At 43.0% G+C, this 19,217-nt stretch overlaps 2 protein-coding genes and 1 long non-coding RNA gene across 5 annotated transcripts; 2 read left to right on the plus strand and 1 right to left on the minus strand.

The window, feature by feature from the left end:
- The first annotated feature begins 555 nt into the window (after positions 1–555).
- On the plus strand, positions 556–10,549 carry LOC117267384 (interferon-induced protein 44-like). 2 transcript variants are annotated; one of them, XM_033643268.2, is made up of 9 exons: positions 4,637–5,145; positions 5,349–5,917; positions 6,192–6,699; positions 6,794–6,845; positions 7,178–7,373; positions 7,530–7,682; positions 7,786–7,957; positions 8,057–8,157; positions 9,148–10,549. In XM_033643268.2, the coding sequence occupies exons 1-9, from the start codon at positions 4,722–4,724 to the stop codon at positions 9,406–9,408; spliced, it is 2,436 nt and encodes an 811-aa protein (XP_033499159.2). In that variant the 5' UTR covers positions 4,637–4,721; the 3' UTR covers positions 9,409–10,549. The 2 variants fall into 2 exon arrangements, with proteins under 2 accessions (XP_033499160.1, XP_033499159.2); XM_033643269.2 differs by lacking the exons at positions 4,637–5,145; positions 5,349–5,917 and adding an exon at positions 556–796.
- A 156-nt stretch (positions 10,550–10,705) lies between these two features.
- Positions 10,706–13,003, minus strand: LOC117267386 (uncharacterized). Of its 2 annotated transcripts, XR_013493365.1 has the most exons (4): positions 12,697–13,003; positions 12,290–12,380; positions 11,888–11,973; positions 10,706–11,760 (listed from the first exon to the last, which is right to left on the minus strand). It is a non-coding gene; the product is annotated as an uncharacterized LOC117267386 (long non-coding RNA). The 2 variants fall into 2 exon arrangements; XR_013493364.1 differs by lacking the exon at positions 12,290–12,380 and having other exon boundaries at positions 10,714–11,760; positions 12,697–12,995.
- A 1,002-nt stretch (positions 13,004–14,005) lies between these two features.
- Positions 14,006–16,806, plus strand: LOC117267385 (growth arrest and DNA damage-inducible protein GADD45 beta-like). The gene is made up of 4 exons (XM_033643272.2): positions 14,006–14,441; positions 15,026–15,127; positions 15,283–15,508; positions 15,740–16,806. The coding sequence occupies exons 1-4, from the start codon at positions 14,404–14,406 to the stop codon at positions 15,842–15,844; spliced, it is 471 nt and encodes a 156-aa protein (XP_033499163.2). The 5' UTR covers positions 14,006–14,403; the 3' UTR covers positions 15,845–16,806.
- Positions 16,807–19,217: the final 2,411 nt, after the last annotated feature.

Raw genomic sequence — 19,217 nt, forward strand, 5'->3', positions numbered from 1 at the left:
TGTTTATTCATGATTAATGATGTTTGCAGTTTGATATGGCAACACATTTGACAAATTTTAGCTGTAGTAACAAGCTGAGACGCTGTTAATTAGGAAATATTTGTTTGAAGATATTGGGTCTTTATTATTGCAGCATTTCACACAGGCCAATCAGGTGTGACAGACTTACAGACAAAAGGACATTCCTAGCTTGGAGTTTGGAGCAAGACACTTGTGGCTATTTAATTAAACCCAATGCCCCCATATGAGGACACCATTTAATTCAAAAACTACTTCCTGTTCAAAGACAATGCTTAGTTTTTTATACTTATCAGATCTCACTGACCCCAGATAGCTAGGAGAAATTGAAAATGCATACCGAAGAAAAGTTCAGGTCTTTGGAGGAGGTTATACTTCTACTCTACTAGTTGCTATACTTTTCAGATCAATACTTTATACATAAAACTTTGTAACTGTTATAAACGACCTCACAGCCTGGGACAATGTTGTAGTCAAGACAACCAAAACCGAAACTAAATCATGCTTGGGTTAAAAGCAAGTCAGGAATGAGGCAGGGCGAGTTCGAGTCAAAACAAGACCAGTTTCCCACACTGCACTTAATATAAAATGCAGAACATGCAAACGTTAGCCACTCTTTAAACTCCTCTGAAAGGTCCACAGTAAGCTTTGTACATCACATGACTTGACATTATAAAACTGAACACTTTCATTTTTACTGGATCCTCAAGGGAGAAGCACACATCAGCTGAAGCACAGGGACCTGCTGCATTTTAACACCACACTTCTACCACTGCTGGTGAGTTTAAAACCTTAAATGCATCAAATGTATTCAGATAAAACACATCTGTGTTGGTGGTCCAGTTTTAGTTTGGTGGGGTTTTGTTTGGTTGATAAGAAATTAAAGCTACTTTCGTTTTCTGTTTGATGCCTTTTCCATCTTTCCCTCGTGGGGTGTGGACAGAAATTGCATTAATATTTACATGATATGAAGCAATGTGAGATTATAGAGAGCTTGTTCCTTTTCTGCTTTATTAACATACGCATCCCGGTGAAAATGAAACTTCCCAACTGAAAGAGGACAGACACTTTCAGATTCATTTTTGACAACCTGGCAGCCCAACGTCCGTCACTGTCCATTCATAAAACACCTCTAAAGCATAAAACCATGAGGTGCAATAAAAAAAAGGCTTGTGAAAATCGCATAGGCTACAGGCGCATGTTCTCTTGACCTGTTAAATTCAGTATAACAGCCTAAAGTACTGTAGGCTTATATGATTTTCATATATTTCACATGCGAAAGTACATTTACTCAACTAACATTACTGTAGCCTACTTAAGTTGTATTTTATTTAAGTATTTCTTTTTCTACCACTGAAAACTCATACTTTGGCCAACAGCACTGATGAGGACTTGCAACTATATGTATTCACCATGTGTTACATGCATGAAAGAGAATGGTTTTAATTGCATGCCACAGGTGGACGAAGAATCCAAAAACGGAGAAAATCCGTCATGGACTGAAGCCACATTAACAACAGCGAAACTACATCAAAACAACCTTTTACAAACTCTCTCGAAACTCCAGTACCTGCCATGCATTTTTGGAAAACATTAGGATATGCGGCTGTGCATGAGACTATTGTACTGACTGTACTTTAGAGAAATGGGTTAGAAATTCAGCCGCAAAAAAGGTTCCCCTTCTGAAAACAAATTTAAAATGTTTCCTGATCGTCTAACCAAAAGATATCAACATAGTTACAGGTGATTTTACTGAAGAGTACATTCCTTATTCTAATTCTGTACATTTCTGTGCCAGTGTTAGCCAACTGGCTAATTTTCAACTGCACTAAATTAACAGGACAAAGACATAAAGACAGCATTAATTACAGCGAACACAAATTCGCAGGATAGAACAAAAGCCATGCAAAGCAACAAGCAACAGAGCATCACTACAATACAATAACGCACCAGCAACAAACAGCATGTTAGCACAAACAGACACGCAAGCAACACGAAGCACCAACACACAGATTAGCCTTACATTCAGATATGTAGAGCAGTCAGAGCAGCCTTTATAAAATGCTTAAACATGCAGTTACAGGTTAGCAATGTGGTCATGTGCACTAACACACACGTCGTGCAACACAAAGTTAGCCATGCTGTTAATTATATAGATACTGCATACATATCCATGCAGAGTTGGCTGCCTGGCAACGGGCAAAGGACATAGAGCATGTTAGCGGCATGTTAGCCAGTAATAACAACAACAACAACAGTATTTCAGTGAGGAGCAATGTACTGTGTTGATCAGAAAAGTTTACATCTGATTGTCCAAAAACCAGGGGCTCTCCGAGACCTCCCAACTTAGCCTAAAAACTTTCAATAAGGAGTTCTAGCTTAGGAGTGATTTTGGGAAGTTCTCAAAGCAAGTCCAAGTGAACCCTGGTGCGCTTCACGTAGGGCATATTCACACCATGATAGTCAAGGGGACTCTGTTTGATTGGGCGGGGAATACCAAAAAATTTCACACCTTCATTTGGTTCGGTTCACTTTCACACTGCACTTTTTAAAGCGGACCAAACCGCCTGGACAACGTCACAGTTACAACAGCTGCTCCTTTGGGGGTAGTATTGCCCAAAACGACCACTAACCAGGAAGAAAAAAAGCATCAGGAAGAAGAAAACCCGGCTCAATGATTTGGCCAGGACCAAAACCGGAAATCCATCCCCTCCAGTCGGCTTGATAACTGCGATATATATAGTCCTCTGACCATATATCAATAAGCACCTGCACCTCCTTACTACTCCACGTCTTTTCAACTTTCTCTTTTACCTCTGCTTCTCCCAGTTAGTGCTGTTGACTTTGTTTTTTTTTCCTACCCAAAATGCACTGCGCTCTACGTCACTTCCTCTCTTTGGTTCCATGGATAGTCCGTTTGCATTACTCACTGTAAGCAAACCGCACCAGGGTTCACTTGCAAGTGAACCGAGACCCCCAGTTTTCAAGCAGACCAGCATTCGCTCGTTTGGTACACAAGAGTTTGAATGAGCGTTCACACCACTCCAAACGAACTGAACTATCTGTGGAAGCGGACCAGGGTTTCTATAAAGCGGACCAGACAGCGCCAGCGTGAATGCGTCCATATTATCCCTGCATGATCTAATTTGGAGCATTTCAATAACTCACTGTCAGAATATTTCTCCGACCTCTTTGTCTTTTCACCATTTTCTCCTCTGCTTGAGAAACTCTTAATCTTAATCTCTTAGGTGTTTTCACACTTGGTCCTTTTCAGCCGTCTAAAGGCCCATTTATGCTCAACATTAAATACGGATCCGGATATGGATGGAGCCTTCTGTCCGTGCTCCGCGTTCATTTTGTCCGTATTTCTGCACATTTCCATAAAGCTTACGGATACGGGCCAAACGGAGCAGTACCACCGGAAACCGTGGGGCCAGTGTTGCTGTCACTACCCGATACGTAGCTCTAGTGAGACACGAAGAAGAAATAACAATTCAATTTCCCTCATCGGCAGTACTAGAGAAAAGAATTCTCCATCCTCCAGTCATGATGTATTTAACGGCCTCACCGACCACCGCCTCCTACAACGCTGCCTCTGTTTTTGTCTTTTATGCAAGAGGTACATTATCAATATCTCCTCCACAGTCGCCATGTTTGTTTTTGAGTTCGTTGTGGTCATAAACTTTTGACTCTGGGCTGCCCCCTGGTGGATATATTGGTTAACTATGCCAATGCCAATGTAAAGGACGCATGGAAGTATTTGGGCAGTGACAGGAACATCGTTTGAAACGGACGTATACATTTTTGTATGTAAAAAGGGAGCATAAATGGGCCTTAAGCAGACTCCGAGCGGCGACTCAGCATTTTTTGCCCAAATGTGAACACTCTAAGAGAACTCAGGCCCCTCTGAAGCAAACCGAACTCAGACCACCTAATGCGGAACCGAACTCAGACCAACTCCCGAGGTGGTCTGAGTTCGGTTTGTGCAATGTCAACACAAAATGCTCTGGGTCCGCTTTGCCTTTCACTATTGTATTGCAGCCCTCCAGGCTTGCCGTAGACAGATCACACGCGATTTGAGTGGGACGCATTATAAACGCAACGTAACCACGGCCACAGGTAACGACAGCACGACCAGCGGACGAGGAGTACTTTTGGTGTGACGATGAAACAACTGCACTTCTAAAGATATGGAACGAGTCCACAACACACAGACACGCTAAGGTTTTCCTCCAATATTAAATTCATAACTACACTGCAGTGCTACATCAAAGTAAAGTATAGTGTAGAATAATACAGGCTATAGTGTGAACAGAAAAAGGACTGAGGCCCCATCAGAGCTGCAGTGGACCAGAGAGAGAACCGAGTCCTCTTTTAAATGAACTGACAATGTGAACACGAGAAGAACTGACTCCCTTTTCTGTTGGTCCACTTTAAGGAGGACTGAGTTTGGTTCACTTAAAAAAAAAAAGGACCAAGTGTGAAACACTTAATCTCTTAATCCTGGGGGTCTCGGTTCACTTGCACGTGAGCCCTTGTGCGGTTCCCTTACAGTGGGAAATGCAAAAGGACTCTCAAGAGAGAGAAGGTGAACCAAAGAGGGGAAGTGACGTGGGGCGCACTGCATTTTGGGTAGAAAATAAACAAAGCCAACAGCACTAACGGGGGCATGCAGAGGTAGGAAAAAAAGGAAAGGTTGGAAAATGTCTCGCGGGCAGACGTGGAGTTTTGAGGAGGTGCAGGCGCTTATTGATATATGGTCAGAGGACTATATGTCGCAGCTGCTCGTGGCTACACACAAGAACTATGAGGTTTTTAAACTGTTTAGCGAGAGGATGGCGGCGCGCGGGTTTAACCGGTCGGCGGTTCAGTGTCGCATCAAGGTGAAAAAGCTGCGACAGCAATACGTGAAGGTCCGGGACTCGCTGCGGAGAAGTGGCAGCTCGATGGAGGAGAAGGAGAAGTTTATATGGTACGACGACCTGGACGGTATTCTCGGCAGGAGACCGACAAGCAGCCCAAAAGTCGTTATCGAGTCTTTTAAAGAGGAGGTGCCTTGGACGTCAACAGCAGAGGAGCCAGCTGATGTGTTCAAGTGCTCTGTCAGTCTGGAGTCGGACAAAAGTGGTGAGTGTGTTTTCTGTGTTTGCTGTTATCAGACATTAAAAACACATTCAGTGGCTTTTTAACTTTGAGTGCTAATGACGCTATTATTTTCATGACATGTTTTAAATAGTCATTGGTTATTTCTCACATAGCCGCATACAACACATTTGTAAGAGTCTAACACAGCAGTGACATGTTAACAGTGACATACTTGGTGTTCACAGGGGATCCAAGCTACGAGGAAGTTCACCCTGAGGAAGATGAGAGCACAGCCAGCTCAGGGAGCCCTAGGCCTCAGCAGGAAAACACCAGCCTCCGGTGGGCAACTCCTGGTGCACAAGGTCGAAAAAGGAAAAGCTGGACTGAGCGTTTGGACAGTTTTTTGGAAAGCTACATGCAGCATAAGAGGAAAATGGACGAGGCTGACCAGAAGCGGCACGACGAGGAGAGAGCTGCGTTTGAGAACTTTAACAGACTGCAGCAAGAGGCAGAGGAGCGCCGCTTCAAGGCGATACAAGAACAGCAGCAGGCCAACAACCAGCTGTTGTTGCACATGATGGGGACTTTTGCAAGAGCGTTATTGCCCCAATCGCACACCCCACCGGCACAGTGGGCGCCCACAACCTCGACAGTGTCCCCACATGCCAGGCCCCCTCACAACCCGCCAGCAGCTATGGTCAAACCTCACAACGCACCATCACCTCTGGAGACCTCTGAACATCCTGTAGCACCAATGGCAAAATACCTCTCAGAAACCATGGCTCCATGCACGTCTTCTTCTGTGCTTCATGATGTAATCAAACAGTTCTTTGATATTTAGTAAATGCACATCACGTTACATTACAGTTGTACTTTACTTGGAAGACGTGTGCATAAATGTTTCAAAATGTAAAGCTGTTGCTGTAGTTTTTTTTCTTTCACCCCTAATTTGAGACACATTTAATACGCAGTTGCATGTGAGTTGTCATATGTTGTTTTTGACATGTCAACATTTGCATTTTTGTAGGATGGGGGAGAATAATTTATTAGAAAACTCATAATATCTAATCACACTGCTGCATCCTCAGGTCTGTTTGGACAGTGTACCCTCCGTCATGCCTGTAGTCAAATCCAGCCTGTCTAAAGATCAGCAGAAGATGCTGCTCTCTCTCCTCGGTCATGTCAGGCTCCACCTGCTCTACAAAGCCAGCGTCCACGGTTTCACCGCTGCTGCTTTCCACAGCCACTGTGACAACCAGGGGCCCACTGTCATCGTTGCCTACAACGCTGCTGGGTTTGTCTTCGGGGCCTACACCTCTAAAGACTACAGCCAGAGTGGAGAGGCTGTCACTGACGAGGAGGCCTTCCTCTACAGCATCAGCGCAGGGGGTAACAAACCACTGAGAGTGGCCGGTATCAGCGGACAGTCTTCTTTCACAGATGGATCCACAGGTCCCGATTTTGGTGCTTTGGTGTTCCTGAATGGGGACAAACCTGAGGTCCAGTCCAAACCAGGGACAAGCTTCCACTTTCAGGCTGCAGCGATGCATGGAGATGATTTGAACCTGACGGAGTTTGAGGTGTATCGGGTTGAAGGTGTGCAATGAGATCAGGATATGTGCTATCCACATATATTCAGAACATCTTTTAAGTACAATTATGTTACAGGTAACTTATTTTTCACACGCAGGCTTGGGAGAACTCCTGGACAAGCCATGGAGGAACATCAAGTGGACTGCTGAGTATGTAGAAATCTTTGAGCAACATTTTCCATGACGTATGAACTCATTTAAAAGTCAAAAATAGGTAAAATATTTTAGTATCCACACAAGAAAAAAGAACAGGCTGTAGGCTCTGTGTCGTCGTAGGGTGTCTTGTGATAAAGGCTGAAACACCCGATGTTGAGGTGTCGGAGGATGGCTCTGCCGGGTGGTCACAGCTGAAACACCTACAGTCTGGCACAAAGCATGCTGAAACACCAGGGATTGTAACACTAAGTCCTAACTGCTGAAACTCCTCAGTTAACGAGTATCAGACAAGTAAATGTCGTCCATATCATTTGTGCTCACTCTAGGAAGAAGCAGCAGCTGATGAAGACCATTCAGAGCTATCAGCCTGAGATTAAAACAGTCCACCAAGCCAGGGTGTTGTTGGTGGGGCCAGTCGGGTCTGGCAAGTCCAGCTTCTTCAACTCCATCAACTCAGTGTTTCGAGGCAACATGACGTCCCAGGCCATCGCTGGTACAGCGGGGAAGAGCGTGACCACTCAGGTACTGGCGCAGGTTTTTCTGTTTGTGAGACTTAAATTTTCGAGTTCATATTAAGGTTTACATTCCTCGACTGCTTGTGATGTGAATGTAAAACTGATCGCACATGCTCTAACTACAGTTCATCCAGTTAAATTACATTCCATGCCTCTCTTGTAGTTCCGCACCTACACTGTCAAGGCAGGGAAAGGTGGTGGAGCTCTTCCTCTGATCCTGTGTGACACAATGGGGCTGGAGGAAAATGCTGATGCTGGTTTGGACATCGAGGACCTAGTTAACATCTACAAGGGCCACGTAAAGGATCGCTACCAGGTCTCTTACATAACCACCTACTGATTTACATCTTCGTGTAGCTGATTTAAGGGTTAAGGTTGTAGGATGCTTATGGAGTGCGTCTGCTTTATTTACTCCACAGTTTAGTCCCTCCAATCCTCTCCAGGCGGATGCTCCCAGCTATAAGAAGCAAACGACTGTCAATGACATGATTCACTGTGTCATTTATATGGTCGACACCTGTAAGGTCTCTCTCCTTACCCAGAAAATGCTGGACAAGTTTGCTACCATCCGGAAAAAGACCAACCAGCTGGGTTAGCAGTATAATATAAATAACATTTTTAGACAGATAAATAGGATTATTTTCACTTTACTTTATTCCCTTCTATTCTGTCTCTACTGATCTCTTACAGGAATTCCTCAGATTTTGCTGATGACTAAAGTAGACGAGGCCTGTCCGCTGGTGGCAGAGGACTTAAAGAATGTTTATCGCAGTGTTTACATCCAGAGGAAGGTACAGTTGTATTTCTTATTTTGCAGGAATCTTCCACAATGAACGGGGAATCCAAAAAAGGCAAACATCCTCACAGAGCTTGTGCAGTAAAATGCAAGTCTGATTTATATAGACGTATGCCAAGTTCTTCCCGAACTTCTCAAATTTTTGCTAAAATGTCTCATGCACAGCTGAGTAAGAGCGCATGGGTGCGCGCAACGGGCTCGTGTTTAAACATCTTGGTCTCAGACTTCGGAGAGTGACAATAAAAGCCGTCCTTTCATGTTGGCATGATACGCAGCCAGGCGCCGTTATTGTTTAACAGTGCTCAGCAGCGTCAGGGGGAAATGCAGCGAGACAACAACGAAAGTTAAGGCGCGAAAGTCAGACTGAGGCAGGCGGGGTGGGTCCAACAACCACTGACTTTCACCCGAGAGAGTTGTGTTCACATCTCGTAAGATTCTAAAGCCAAACCGTGTTCTTTTTTCCTAAACCTAACAACGCGCTTTTGTTGCTTAAACTCAACCACATGTGCGTGTTGGCTAAATGTAACCATGTGTGTTTTTTGTTGAAGGAAAAAAACGACAGTGTTGTACCGACGTAGTGCATTTATTTTGACAGAGACTGTATGTAAACAGTAAATTTCCTGTGAAAACGGAAGTGTATCTTGAAAGAAGACAATGCATGTAACAGGCAGAACTTGACATGGTGTCCCAGAACGTCAACAACCAACGCTCCCAGGGTTCCTTGCACGTTATTAAATGTGGTCCTCAATGACTTCAATTCATGAAGATCATTTGCCCTTTTTGGATTCTTCATTCATCATGGAGGCATGCGGAAAAAAAATCTGCACTAATTCAAGATGACATGCAGCGAGTGAGTTATTGATATGCAAATGGTTATTTTGTGGGTAAAGTATTCTTCAAAATGCTCAGAAATCATGTTAGGAGCAATGACGCTGGCCTGATAACGATGACTTCATCCATGGTCATTTCTTTTGCCGTCTTCCAGGCCCGGGAGTTGAGCGAGTCTCTGGGCATCCCCTTGTCCTGTGTGCTGCCGGTGAAGAACTACAGCGAGGAGCTGGAGCTGGACCAGGATACTGACATACTGCTGTTGACTGCCATGGAGCACACGCTCAACTATGCAGACAGCTTCTTTGAGAACCAGCTCACTGAGGACCAAGACGGGAGTGATCAGCAGGAGCTGTACAGATCCAGCGATCTTAACCGCCCAGGTTTTTCAGAGCGTCCTCGACCTGAAGTTGTTTGAAAAGATAGAGCATCACCATTTCCCAAACCTCATTAATTCGGGCTAATGATTATGTATTCACTTACTTAACTACTCACATCTGCGATAGAGAGCTTGTGGGTCTAATCTAAAAGTTCAAATCAATCAAACGATCAAATGATAAGGATTAGTGCACTGTATACTGGCTGCAATACGAGAATTAATGAACAAGAAGTTGGCACTATACGGTTTCCTGTATTGTAAAAACAGAGGCTGAAAATGCTGAGATCAAACTGTAAAACGTAGAGATGACGAAATATGAACCAAGATTCTGTTGCCTATTTCTCACTCTCACAAAATATTTCAGAGTCATTTTAGTTTACTGTTTGTGTAATTCGACATAATTTGTTACCAGCGGGCGGCCATGTTCTGCAAAGCTCTCATTAGGTTACCCACGAGCAGGAGTGTTTATTGGTGCGGCGAAGTGCATGCTGGTAGTTGTAGGTTTTCTACCTCTTGAGCAAATGCCACAGCTCTTTTTTCTGATTTTTTTTTTTTTTTGTTCCCAGTCATGCAGCACCAATTCCAAAAGTATTTGTCTTTCTACTGCATAGACAGTCTAGTTTTGGGAAATGGTCGTCTTTCCAGCAGTACTTTAAAAGCTTTACGTCTTGGTTTGTTTTTTGCTTGTTAGGACATTATGTGTCAAAATGCTTCGTTTGTCTTGTGCTTAAAAAGACAAACATTTGATCACACACACACACAAAAAAATTCAAGTTAATGAATGAATCAATAAAATGTATTTAAAGAAATGCATGGTGGGTTAAAAGTTATCCATTAATATATAGTTGCCTTTATTTGCCAGCATTATAACAGCTGAAGAGAAAGGAATCACGCCTGTTAATGTCTTGGTGGCTCATGCTAATCTATAATCTGTGGGGACACTGTTTGTTAACCCTTTCACATATAGTGGTTGCTACAGGGGACAGTTGTTTAACACCCATTTTCTTGTGAATGCATGGGTTTTGATGCTATAGTTTCATAAAAGCCATTGCAATGGACCCTAGTGCGTCTTGCTATACACTGCCACCCACTGGCCATGTGTTGTAATACAAAAAATGTTGATCACCTATCCTACTGTAATTGGAGACCCTTGCAGGTAAATAAAATTTGTTATCATCAAGTAATGTCTAAGAAGTTGTACAGTTAAAATATTGACATTATGTTTTCCCGCAGTGACTTTTTGGGCTGTGAACAAATTGTTTTATGTTATAAGAATGCAACTTGCAGTTTTTGTAACTACTTTTACAAGATGTTTATTTTTGTAGAAAACATTCATTGAAAAATATACATGGTTTAACAGGGGGAGGTGGTTGGGGGGTTCAAGGAGTCAGGAGGAAGAAGCTGAATGAGGTGTGGGAGGTGTAGAAGAGGGGAGAGGCTGAAGTGGGATTTTGACGTGTGGCAGACCCTACGCACGTCGCTTATGCTGTTGTGAGCTTTATAGTTGTGTGCTGGTGTGTCTGGGTCACTCTGCAGTTACACCTCCAAAACACTAGTTGGCGACAGGGTTTCTGTGAAGTTTAGTTGATTCAAAACACTTTACACATTACTTAAAAAGACAATTTCAAACAAGTACACAAATCAGCTTCACTGTAACTCGCAGCATTCACAGACACAGCACTTGTCTTTTGCTGGACACATTTTCCCCACAAATACAACATGCTAATGTATTTAGCACAAGCCTATGGCATTTTACATTGTATAAATTAGCCTAGCAGCTAGCGAACTTTCCTCTTCTCATATAAAACCAGGGACAACAGCAACATTTAACAAAAGGTGACGTAACAAAATTCAACTCCATTACAACTCACAAGGTTCACTGATAAGTAAGTTGTCTTATACTAAACACGTTTTCCAAACAAATATAACATGCTAACGTTGTTAGCACAAGCCTATGGCATTTTACATTGTATAAATTAGCCCTAGCACTGGATAGTATTGGAGTATATCAAAATATGTAAAGACTCTGGTTTATCATTGAATATATTTTTTTAATTTCACATAATACATTGATTTTTTTCCATTGGTTTATATTTATTCAGTTCAAAACTTAAAAACACATGCTGTCCACCCAAATGGACACTCCTTGCATGTTTACAAAAATGAACTTCAAATTTGTTTTTCATGACTAAAGAGGAATATAAACACTTACGAAAAAAAACTGACAGAAGTAGTCATAATTCATGTGTGAAGTGGAGGAGGAGGTTCAGAAGGAGAGGTCTTCTGGCCTCATCAGCCATGACACTCTTCTGCACACAGAGGTTTATTTTCCAAACCCAAGAAATGGCAGTTAAATATAAAGGGGGGAGCAAGCACACATGGGTTGTGAATCTAAAAGAAATAAACACAACATCAGTACCTAAGGCAAATTAAATGTCCATCTTATTAAGGATAAATAATGCTCTAAGTTAAACTAATCATACACAGGATAAACTAAAGAGAAAGAAACTCTGCTTACCAGCACTGCTGCCCCATGTGATGATGAAGGCAGAATGAGCGATATGGTGTTTGGGGTTTAAATAACGATGAGCAGGTGAACTCAATCTGATTAATGAGGAGTGAAAAAAGGTGAAAGTAACCAATCAGTTATTGAATCAGTGCTGAGAAAGGAGAGGAAAGGAAGTGAGGTAAAGGAAGTGAGGTGTGTGAGGAAAAGAAGTGTCAAAATAAAGGAAAAGAGGAATCTTAATTACAGTTTACATTTCCTTTTCTTCTTGGCAGAGTAACCAGGCACCACATGTAGCTGAGGAGTTTTGTAAATTCTATTTTTAAATGCTGTGACATCAGATAAGATAGATGAGAAGATGAGAAGAAAAAACAAACTTGACACACACTCACACACCTACACACCTACACACACCTGATTCTCGTTAAGATGGCTGGATTTTTGTCATCCATGACACGTTTCCTGTCAGCAGACACTTCAAGCTCTTACTTTTAAAACTAATTAACTTAAAGAAGCAAGAGAAAAAGAGGAGAATAGTGATTGAGTGCTAAATATAATAAAAAAACCCTACAGAATACAAATAAGATTAAATAAAATAGTATAAAATATATACATAGTCTTGCTGCAAGGCAACAATGCACCACTATGCCACCCATTTAGATGCACTGTTATCCCACCGGTCACTATTGTTACCGTCAACATGTTCACTAATTCTGAACAAAGTTGAGTAATTGCAAATGCACATATCAACACTAGACACCTTAAAGATATTGTGTACACAAAATCTCTGTCCTATCTTTATGCTAACAAACTTTACTAACCTTTTGTTTGGGAGCTGTGATGCAGCCATCCTCGTCTCGTGGTGCAACCAGGAAGTAAATAGCTCTGGTCATGTGACAGTTTACACTAATCATGTGACACTGCACATATTTCATTGAGAGCCTTTGTCTCAAATGTATTGCTACATCATTTGGTAAAGTATTTACAGCCTTGCCATGTAGTCATCGGACTTGGCCCATTTGCAGCAGAGTGTCGGCTGACTCTGCTGTGTTCTGGCTCGATGGTGCCAAATGTGAACCAGCATTGGCCTGTTTACTTTTGCCAAATCTGGCCCAGATTTAGCTGTTACAGATTTGGACCTTTTCTGGCTGAGACACGGCTCCTGGATGAATTAGCAGCCTCCCCAAAATGTATTCTGGTCTGTTGATGGTTGCCAAATCTGGGCCTGATTTGGTGTTGTAGACATTCCTGACTGAGACACGGCCGCCAGAATCAGGACAGTTTATTTAAATAGGCCCGATTTTGGGGCGTCAATCATCCCGAGTTTCAGCCGAATCAGGTAACCGGAAGTGGCTAGACTTGTTTCTTCCTGCACGCCGAGTTTGGGCCCATGTTGGCCTGGGTCGTTCTGGCTACCCAGGTTATATCTGACCCATCACTATCACAATCACTGAAGACAGCATCTTTTAGAGTTTTTGGGACAACTGTAATGTTGTATGCATTTTCTGGGCCGTCACCTTCATCCTACCTGTCCAAACTTCACTCTAAGTGGCCTGGCCTGTCGATGGTTGCCAATTCTGGGCCTGATTTGGCGTTGTAGACATCCTGGCTGAGACGCGGCTGCCAGTATCAGGACAGTTTATTTAAATAGGCCTGATTCTGGGGCGTCAATCATCCCGAGTTTCAGCAGAATCAGGTAAACGGAAGTGGCTAGACTTATTTCTTCCTGCACGCTGAGTTTGGGCCGATGCTGGGCTGGGTTGTAACTGAAAACTTTTTTTGTGGTCACATTGTTACCAGGTGGGATGGTTAAATTAAAAAAGGATTGACATTAATCTGTCTAAGCAGACACTGTTGTCATTATACAATCAAAAACTAAATGGACATGATTGGATGAAGGTATTTGTTTGGACGAATGTCTTACTTGAACATGTATGACCTCAAACTCACATGGCTGTCAGATTCATAACAGTGGGAGGTTATTCCCCACTCAGCCACCAGATGTCAGTCATAATTTCATAAAGACTGTTGCCCAGTTATGGAAACTTGGGCTGTTAGGAAAAGAGGAGCTCATGTTGCACAACTGCGCCTGCACAGCTCAACATATTTACGCAGTTAAGTTGATTTTAATCGATGGATTCCTTTGGGATTATTAGATTTTAAGCGTATAAAAGACCAATGCACATGCAAATGCACATGTTTTATTATGCACTGTATTGTCACGCAGATCACGAAGTCAGAATGACAAAGCAAATGTACTTCCATATCGTGCAAAGCCATCACTCAGTGTGACCAAACAAACAAACAAAGCACATGACAGAGAGAGACGTTGGATTTCTTTGGAACCAATTGTAAAACACGGGTAGTTTCGGTGCCGCCCTCGTCTCAGCCCTGCTATAAAGACTGTGACGCAACGTTGCCAACAACAAATGCTTCCAACGCTTGTGCACAGATCCACTGAGGGAATATTCAAAGCGCTGGACTACTGTCACGCTTTTCTCACTGGGATTTAGTTTTGACTTGCAAACATGATTCCAGAGGAGAGCTATGGATCCATTGAGAACAGGTAAGATGTGTTCCTCGTGTTTTTTTTTTCCTCCTGCACTTTCTTCTGCTGTAGTTTCATGGCTGTGTGAGCCATGTGCATGGACATCATGTGCTGGACAGGAATGCGTCTTGTTCTTTGACCCTTGCGTTGCCTGAACTGCAGGTAGATTAGGTAAAATGCCACTTTGTGATCTTTAAGACTTTGCCTGGCTGGAGTGCAGATAATTTTGGCATCAAATACTTTATATAAGATACATTTAATTTGTAAACATGAGCATAGTATGGTTTAAAAAAAGCTATAGTTGCTTGTGCAATACTGTACATGCATGCAACAGCCTGCAGCAAGGCTGTGCGTGGACTATTGATATTCATATTTTTATAGACTTAAAGTTCCTTTTTATTTTATTGCAATAATCAAGTGCAACATAACTGCTGAAACAGATGGGATGGGATAATATATCAAAAACATCTGATGGCTTCTCTTGGACTTTCTCATGAGGTACATTAGGTACACTTATTTAAGCACTGCAGAGGCTGTATGACAAGACCAGTGTTTTCTTTTTTGGAATATAAAAGGTTGATTGTTCTGTGTTTCCCCCTCAGGATGCAGTCTGTGGGTCTGGCTCTGGAGGAGTTGCTGGTGACAGCTCAGAAACAAGACTGCCTGACTGTTGGCATTTATGAATCAGCTAAACTTCTTAACGCGTGAGTTGAAACTGTAAACTTTGGCTTGTAATATTTGTAACACACAAGTATATGCTTCGCTTCACATTTCAGGAAATAACTCCCATCCCAGACATGAGTGCAAGTGTCTGCCTTAAACTCATCATTTTCTCATTTTCTCCTTCCTTCCTCCCCAGAGACCCAGACAGTGTGGTGCTGTGTGTTCTGGCAGCCGACGACGGAGACGATGCAGACGATGTGGCACTGCAGATCCACTTTACTCTGCTACAGTCCTTCTGCTGCGACAGCGGCATTACCATCCTGCGAGTCTCAGGACTTCAGAGGCTCCAGCAGCTGCTGGGTGCTGTGGATGCAAACAGAAATCAGGAAGAGAATGGAGACCTTCACTGCATGCTGGTTACGGTATGTTGACTCAGCACAACAGTTCTCTCTTACGTAACTGGAGGGCCAAAGTGGAAATATATTAGTGCAGATTATTTTCATGCAGCACTTCAGCTGAAACGTTGCTTCATATCATTGGCTTTATTGAGTAAACTTTTATTGCACTCTCTGGAACTCTTCCTTGTGATTTGCAGGTTGAATTCGCCTTAAAGCCTGAGCATCAGTTTAATGTTGTGTTTGCTTCCCGTGCAGAACCCCCAGGCTGACCACTGCAGACTCCAAGAGGTGGGGACCTACTGCCAGGAGAGTCGACGCATTGACCAGTGGGTGCCTGAACTGGTCCTGCAGGAACGCTGAGGGTCTAGCACCAGCATACACCAACAAACAGGAGCTTTCTGGGTTCAGATGAACTGAAGGATCCATTGTTGCTCATGCAGGGACGGCCTGGAGCAGACTGGGATGGGCTATCCTGACTGATGACAAGCAGGAACCAGGGACTTCCTCTCAGCGACTAGTGAAACAGTCAGAGTGGAGAACGGTTTACAAAATCTGCTTTGTGCAAAAGATACAGACAGAAAAGCAGATTCACATCCAGGTCACATTGTTTTTACATCGTCCGTAAATCTAAGCTTCTATTTTGTGCTTCTCTTTGGCTACAATACAATGTTTTTGGGGTGTGACAATCAATAACAGGAGTAGTAGCATTGAAAGAAACGTGTCCACACCCCGATTAGTACCTGGAAGACCTGTGTGTTTGGACTGGACAGGAATGCTGTAATGAAACTGTGCCCAACATTCCTGTGTATTCTGTCATGGGAGAGTCCTTGGAGAAAAGGCGTGTGTGAATGTGTGGTATGCGTGCACAATACTTGTGTCTTTCTTTAGAAATGACTGGGCGGGCAGCGTGTGCGTTCTTGAAATGAGCAGCTGAACCTGCGGAGGAATCGTCACCATGGAAACTGAAATGGAAATGATGTTCAAGTTAAAGTCACACAGGGTTTATTGGCATTTCAGGGCCAAAAATAAACCGAGGGGGGGCAATGGACATGATGTTTCTGGTCAGAGGAAGATACAGAGTGAGCAGAATAATGAACTGTGTGTGATCTGATGGAAAAATGTCGGCTGTAAATTCACATTGTGCTGCAAAAAAAACACAGTCAATATCTTTGTGCCTTCAGGAGTGCTGCTTTTTATGATCAAATGCTGTTAAAATAATATAAACAGTGCTACACTAGTAACTTATTGATTGTATCAGTTGTTTGTGTAGCTATTTATGATCTGTGCTCTGTTAACTAAGTCAATAAATTATGAGTTCCTAAGTGTTCGACTTCTTTATCAAGAACTTTGTGCTCACTTTTCAAAAGCCATGATTGCGTCATGGCACTTGAACTATAGCTGAGTTATGCAACTACAGTTTACATTTGGTTTGATGTAATGGGAAAAAAAATCCATGCGCACTTGGGGCAAAATTGTCAGTGACAGCCTTGCAAATTATCTGGCAAGCTTTCTTGTTGTAGTAAACATTAGTCAGAGGGAGAAACCGGGGTGGGGACAGAAACTCTTTGTGTTGGAGCAAACAGGCAAAACAAGCTAATGCAGACCCACAGTCCCTACAAGTCAAGTAGCGGAGGGTGGGAAGTTTGCAGCACAGATGCAAGTTGCCTGTTCAGACTTATAATTTAATTGTTCCCATGCCCTTTGCATTCTGGTTTTTGTTGCATAATGAAACTAAACCTGCAGATGCATGCTCCAGAGCCCTGAGAGCTGGGGCATGTGCACATTAATCTCAGTGTAACCCCACCCATGCCATGGTATCTTCACATGATCAGGTAGCAAGATGTTCCTGCAACAGTGCAAGTGGTTCATCCTCCCCTCTGCCTCCCTCTCTCGCTGTTTTGCCTCCTGCTCCACCCTCCGCTCTCACATGTCTGTGCTCAGATCTGACTGTAGTGCACCAGAGAGGGAACATTCAGGCACATGGACCTCCCATTTGTTTATTATCAGCTGGACAGGGGAGTGGCTAGTGTGGGAGCCTGACTTCTGATTGGCTGTGGTTCTTCCGCCCTTAATCTGATAGGCTTTGACTTGCAGAGAATTGGAGGGGGGGCTGTGATTTGAAACTTGGAGGAGACTCGTGACTGTTGAAGCAGCGTTGCAAAGGGACATGTAACAATGACATTCCTGTCAAATGACCCTAATAGGAGACTTTACCTGGCTGTGCCCTTTTGTTTACTCTGTTCTTTGTTTTGTCTGGTGCGAAAACTTTTCATCTTTGCACTGCACACTATGTACCCGTTCGACCAGAGAACATGTATGTCCATGTGCATCGTGTATCTTTTCAATCAGTGTGAGAAGAAGCCAGAAACTCCTACACAGAGAGCTCAGAGAGAAATACACAGCCAGTAAACTGCAGCTAAAAATGAGCAGGAGTGAGTGTTTACAGCCGTGATGGTGCAGCTCTGTGAGACTGTACACACATACTGTAGTTTCTCTACTGATTTGTAAACAACATTCTTGTCAACTAAATACAAAAATAGCGATACATCTGACTTACTAATGGAAGTGCCAAAGTGGTTATGGTGTTGTCATTGCAGGATATTTTTATCCTCACACAGCTAAAGCTAACACATGGATGTTTAGCACCATATTAGTTTAGCATGCTGACATGCTTACAGTTGCTGATTAGCGGTAAACACAAGGCACAGCTCAGGTTCAAGAGGACATTGTTAGTTTTGGAGCGATTAGGTGATAAAGCAAAGTATGGGACACGTTAACATTTGGACCAGATGATGGCGATTGAAAAAAAAGTTTAAGGCAGACTTTGGTATTTTTGAACCCAGATCCCGTCTTCCCATGTTTTGTGTCTAAGTAACTAATGAAGACAACTATTTTTAAAATTGGTTGAGTAATATGAGAGACCACTGCAGCCAGCAGCCGCTAAACATGCTGCAATGCAATCCCTACAGGCAATTGTGCCCCGTCAATTTACGTCCATTAAAAGTGCTTGTTTTTGCCACTGACAGGCTCAGATTGCTATTATAAGTGTCGGACAACATTATGTGGGCGATCCATTAGACTTAAAAATGAGGTTTCAGAATGAGACTTCTCCTTGAGTGAATCTTGGTCACAATTACAAACAGACCAGTGAAACGTAAGTATGAACATTTAATTTCTCCGTGGGATCTTTTCCATAATGTTGTCGGACATTTAGACCAACAATCTGAGCCTGTCAGTGGCAAAAACGAGCACTTTTAGTGGACAGAAATTGACAATGCCAAATTAACCTTTGCTTGGCCCCGCCCCTTTGTGGTGGTCTGACAAGCTGTCGGAACATGCATGGTGCCCACACTGTAACCAACTGCGCTCCCTGAAGAAATATTATCATATTTTTGGGAAATGAAACAGTGATTCCAGAGAGAAGCAGACAGAGGGGTCTACAGTCTGTGTTTGAAGGATATATCCAGGATGTCAAACTGACTCAGCAGCAACAACAGGTTAAAAAGACAAAGATAGAAGCTAAAGCCTAACGCACAGAGTGTAAGTGAACCACCAATCAACTGGCAACTGAGACAGAAGACATTAAAGACAAAGGGAAACTTTGCCAATTTCAACAATCTGTGTTCTCACAGTGTGTGTGAGTCAATGGTGTTATGCTTCCCCACGTGCTGCCAATGCCGAGACCTCCACTGGTGGATGGGTGGGGAGCTCATCTACGCACTCTGCGATGACA

The sequence above is a fragment of the Epinephelus lanceolatus genome, chromosome 15 (genome assembly GCF_041903045.1).
Source record: "Epinephelus lanceolatus isolate andai-2023 chromosome 15, ASM4190304v1, whole genome shotgun sequence".
In the NCBI taxonomy this organism is placed as follows: Eukaryota; Metazoa; Chordata; class Actinopteri; order Perciformes; family Serranidae; genus Epinephelus; species Epinephelus lanceolatus.

Excerpts from the sequence above, each read along its gene's own strand:
- LOC117267385 (XM_033643272.2), top strand. The coding sequence starts at position 14,404 with ATGATTCCAGAGGAGAGCTATGGATCCATTGAGAACAG. Across the intron at positions 14,442-15,025 it reads TATGGATCCATTGAGAACAG|GATGCAGTCTGTGGGTCTGG; the intron begins GTAAGATGTGTT and ends TTTCCCCCTCAG. Across the intron at positions 15,509-15,739 it reads TTCACTGCATGCTGGTTACG|AACCCCCAGGCTGACCACTG; the intron begins GTATGTTGACTC and ends CTTCCCGTGCAG.
- LOC117267384 (XM_033643268.2), top strand. The coding sequence starts at position 4,722 with ATGTCTCGCGGGCAGACGTGGAGTTTTGAGGAGGTGCAGGCGCTTATT. Across the intron at positions 5,918-6,191 it reads CTTCTTCTGTGCTTCATGAT|GTCTGTTTGGACAGTGTACC; the intron begins GTAATCAAACAG and ends CTGCATCCTCAG. Across the intron at positions 8,158-9,147 it reads GTGTTTACATCCAGAGGAAG|GCCCGGGAGTTGAGCGAGTC; the intron begins GTACAGTTGTAT and ends GCCGTCTTCCAG.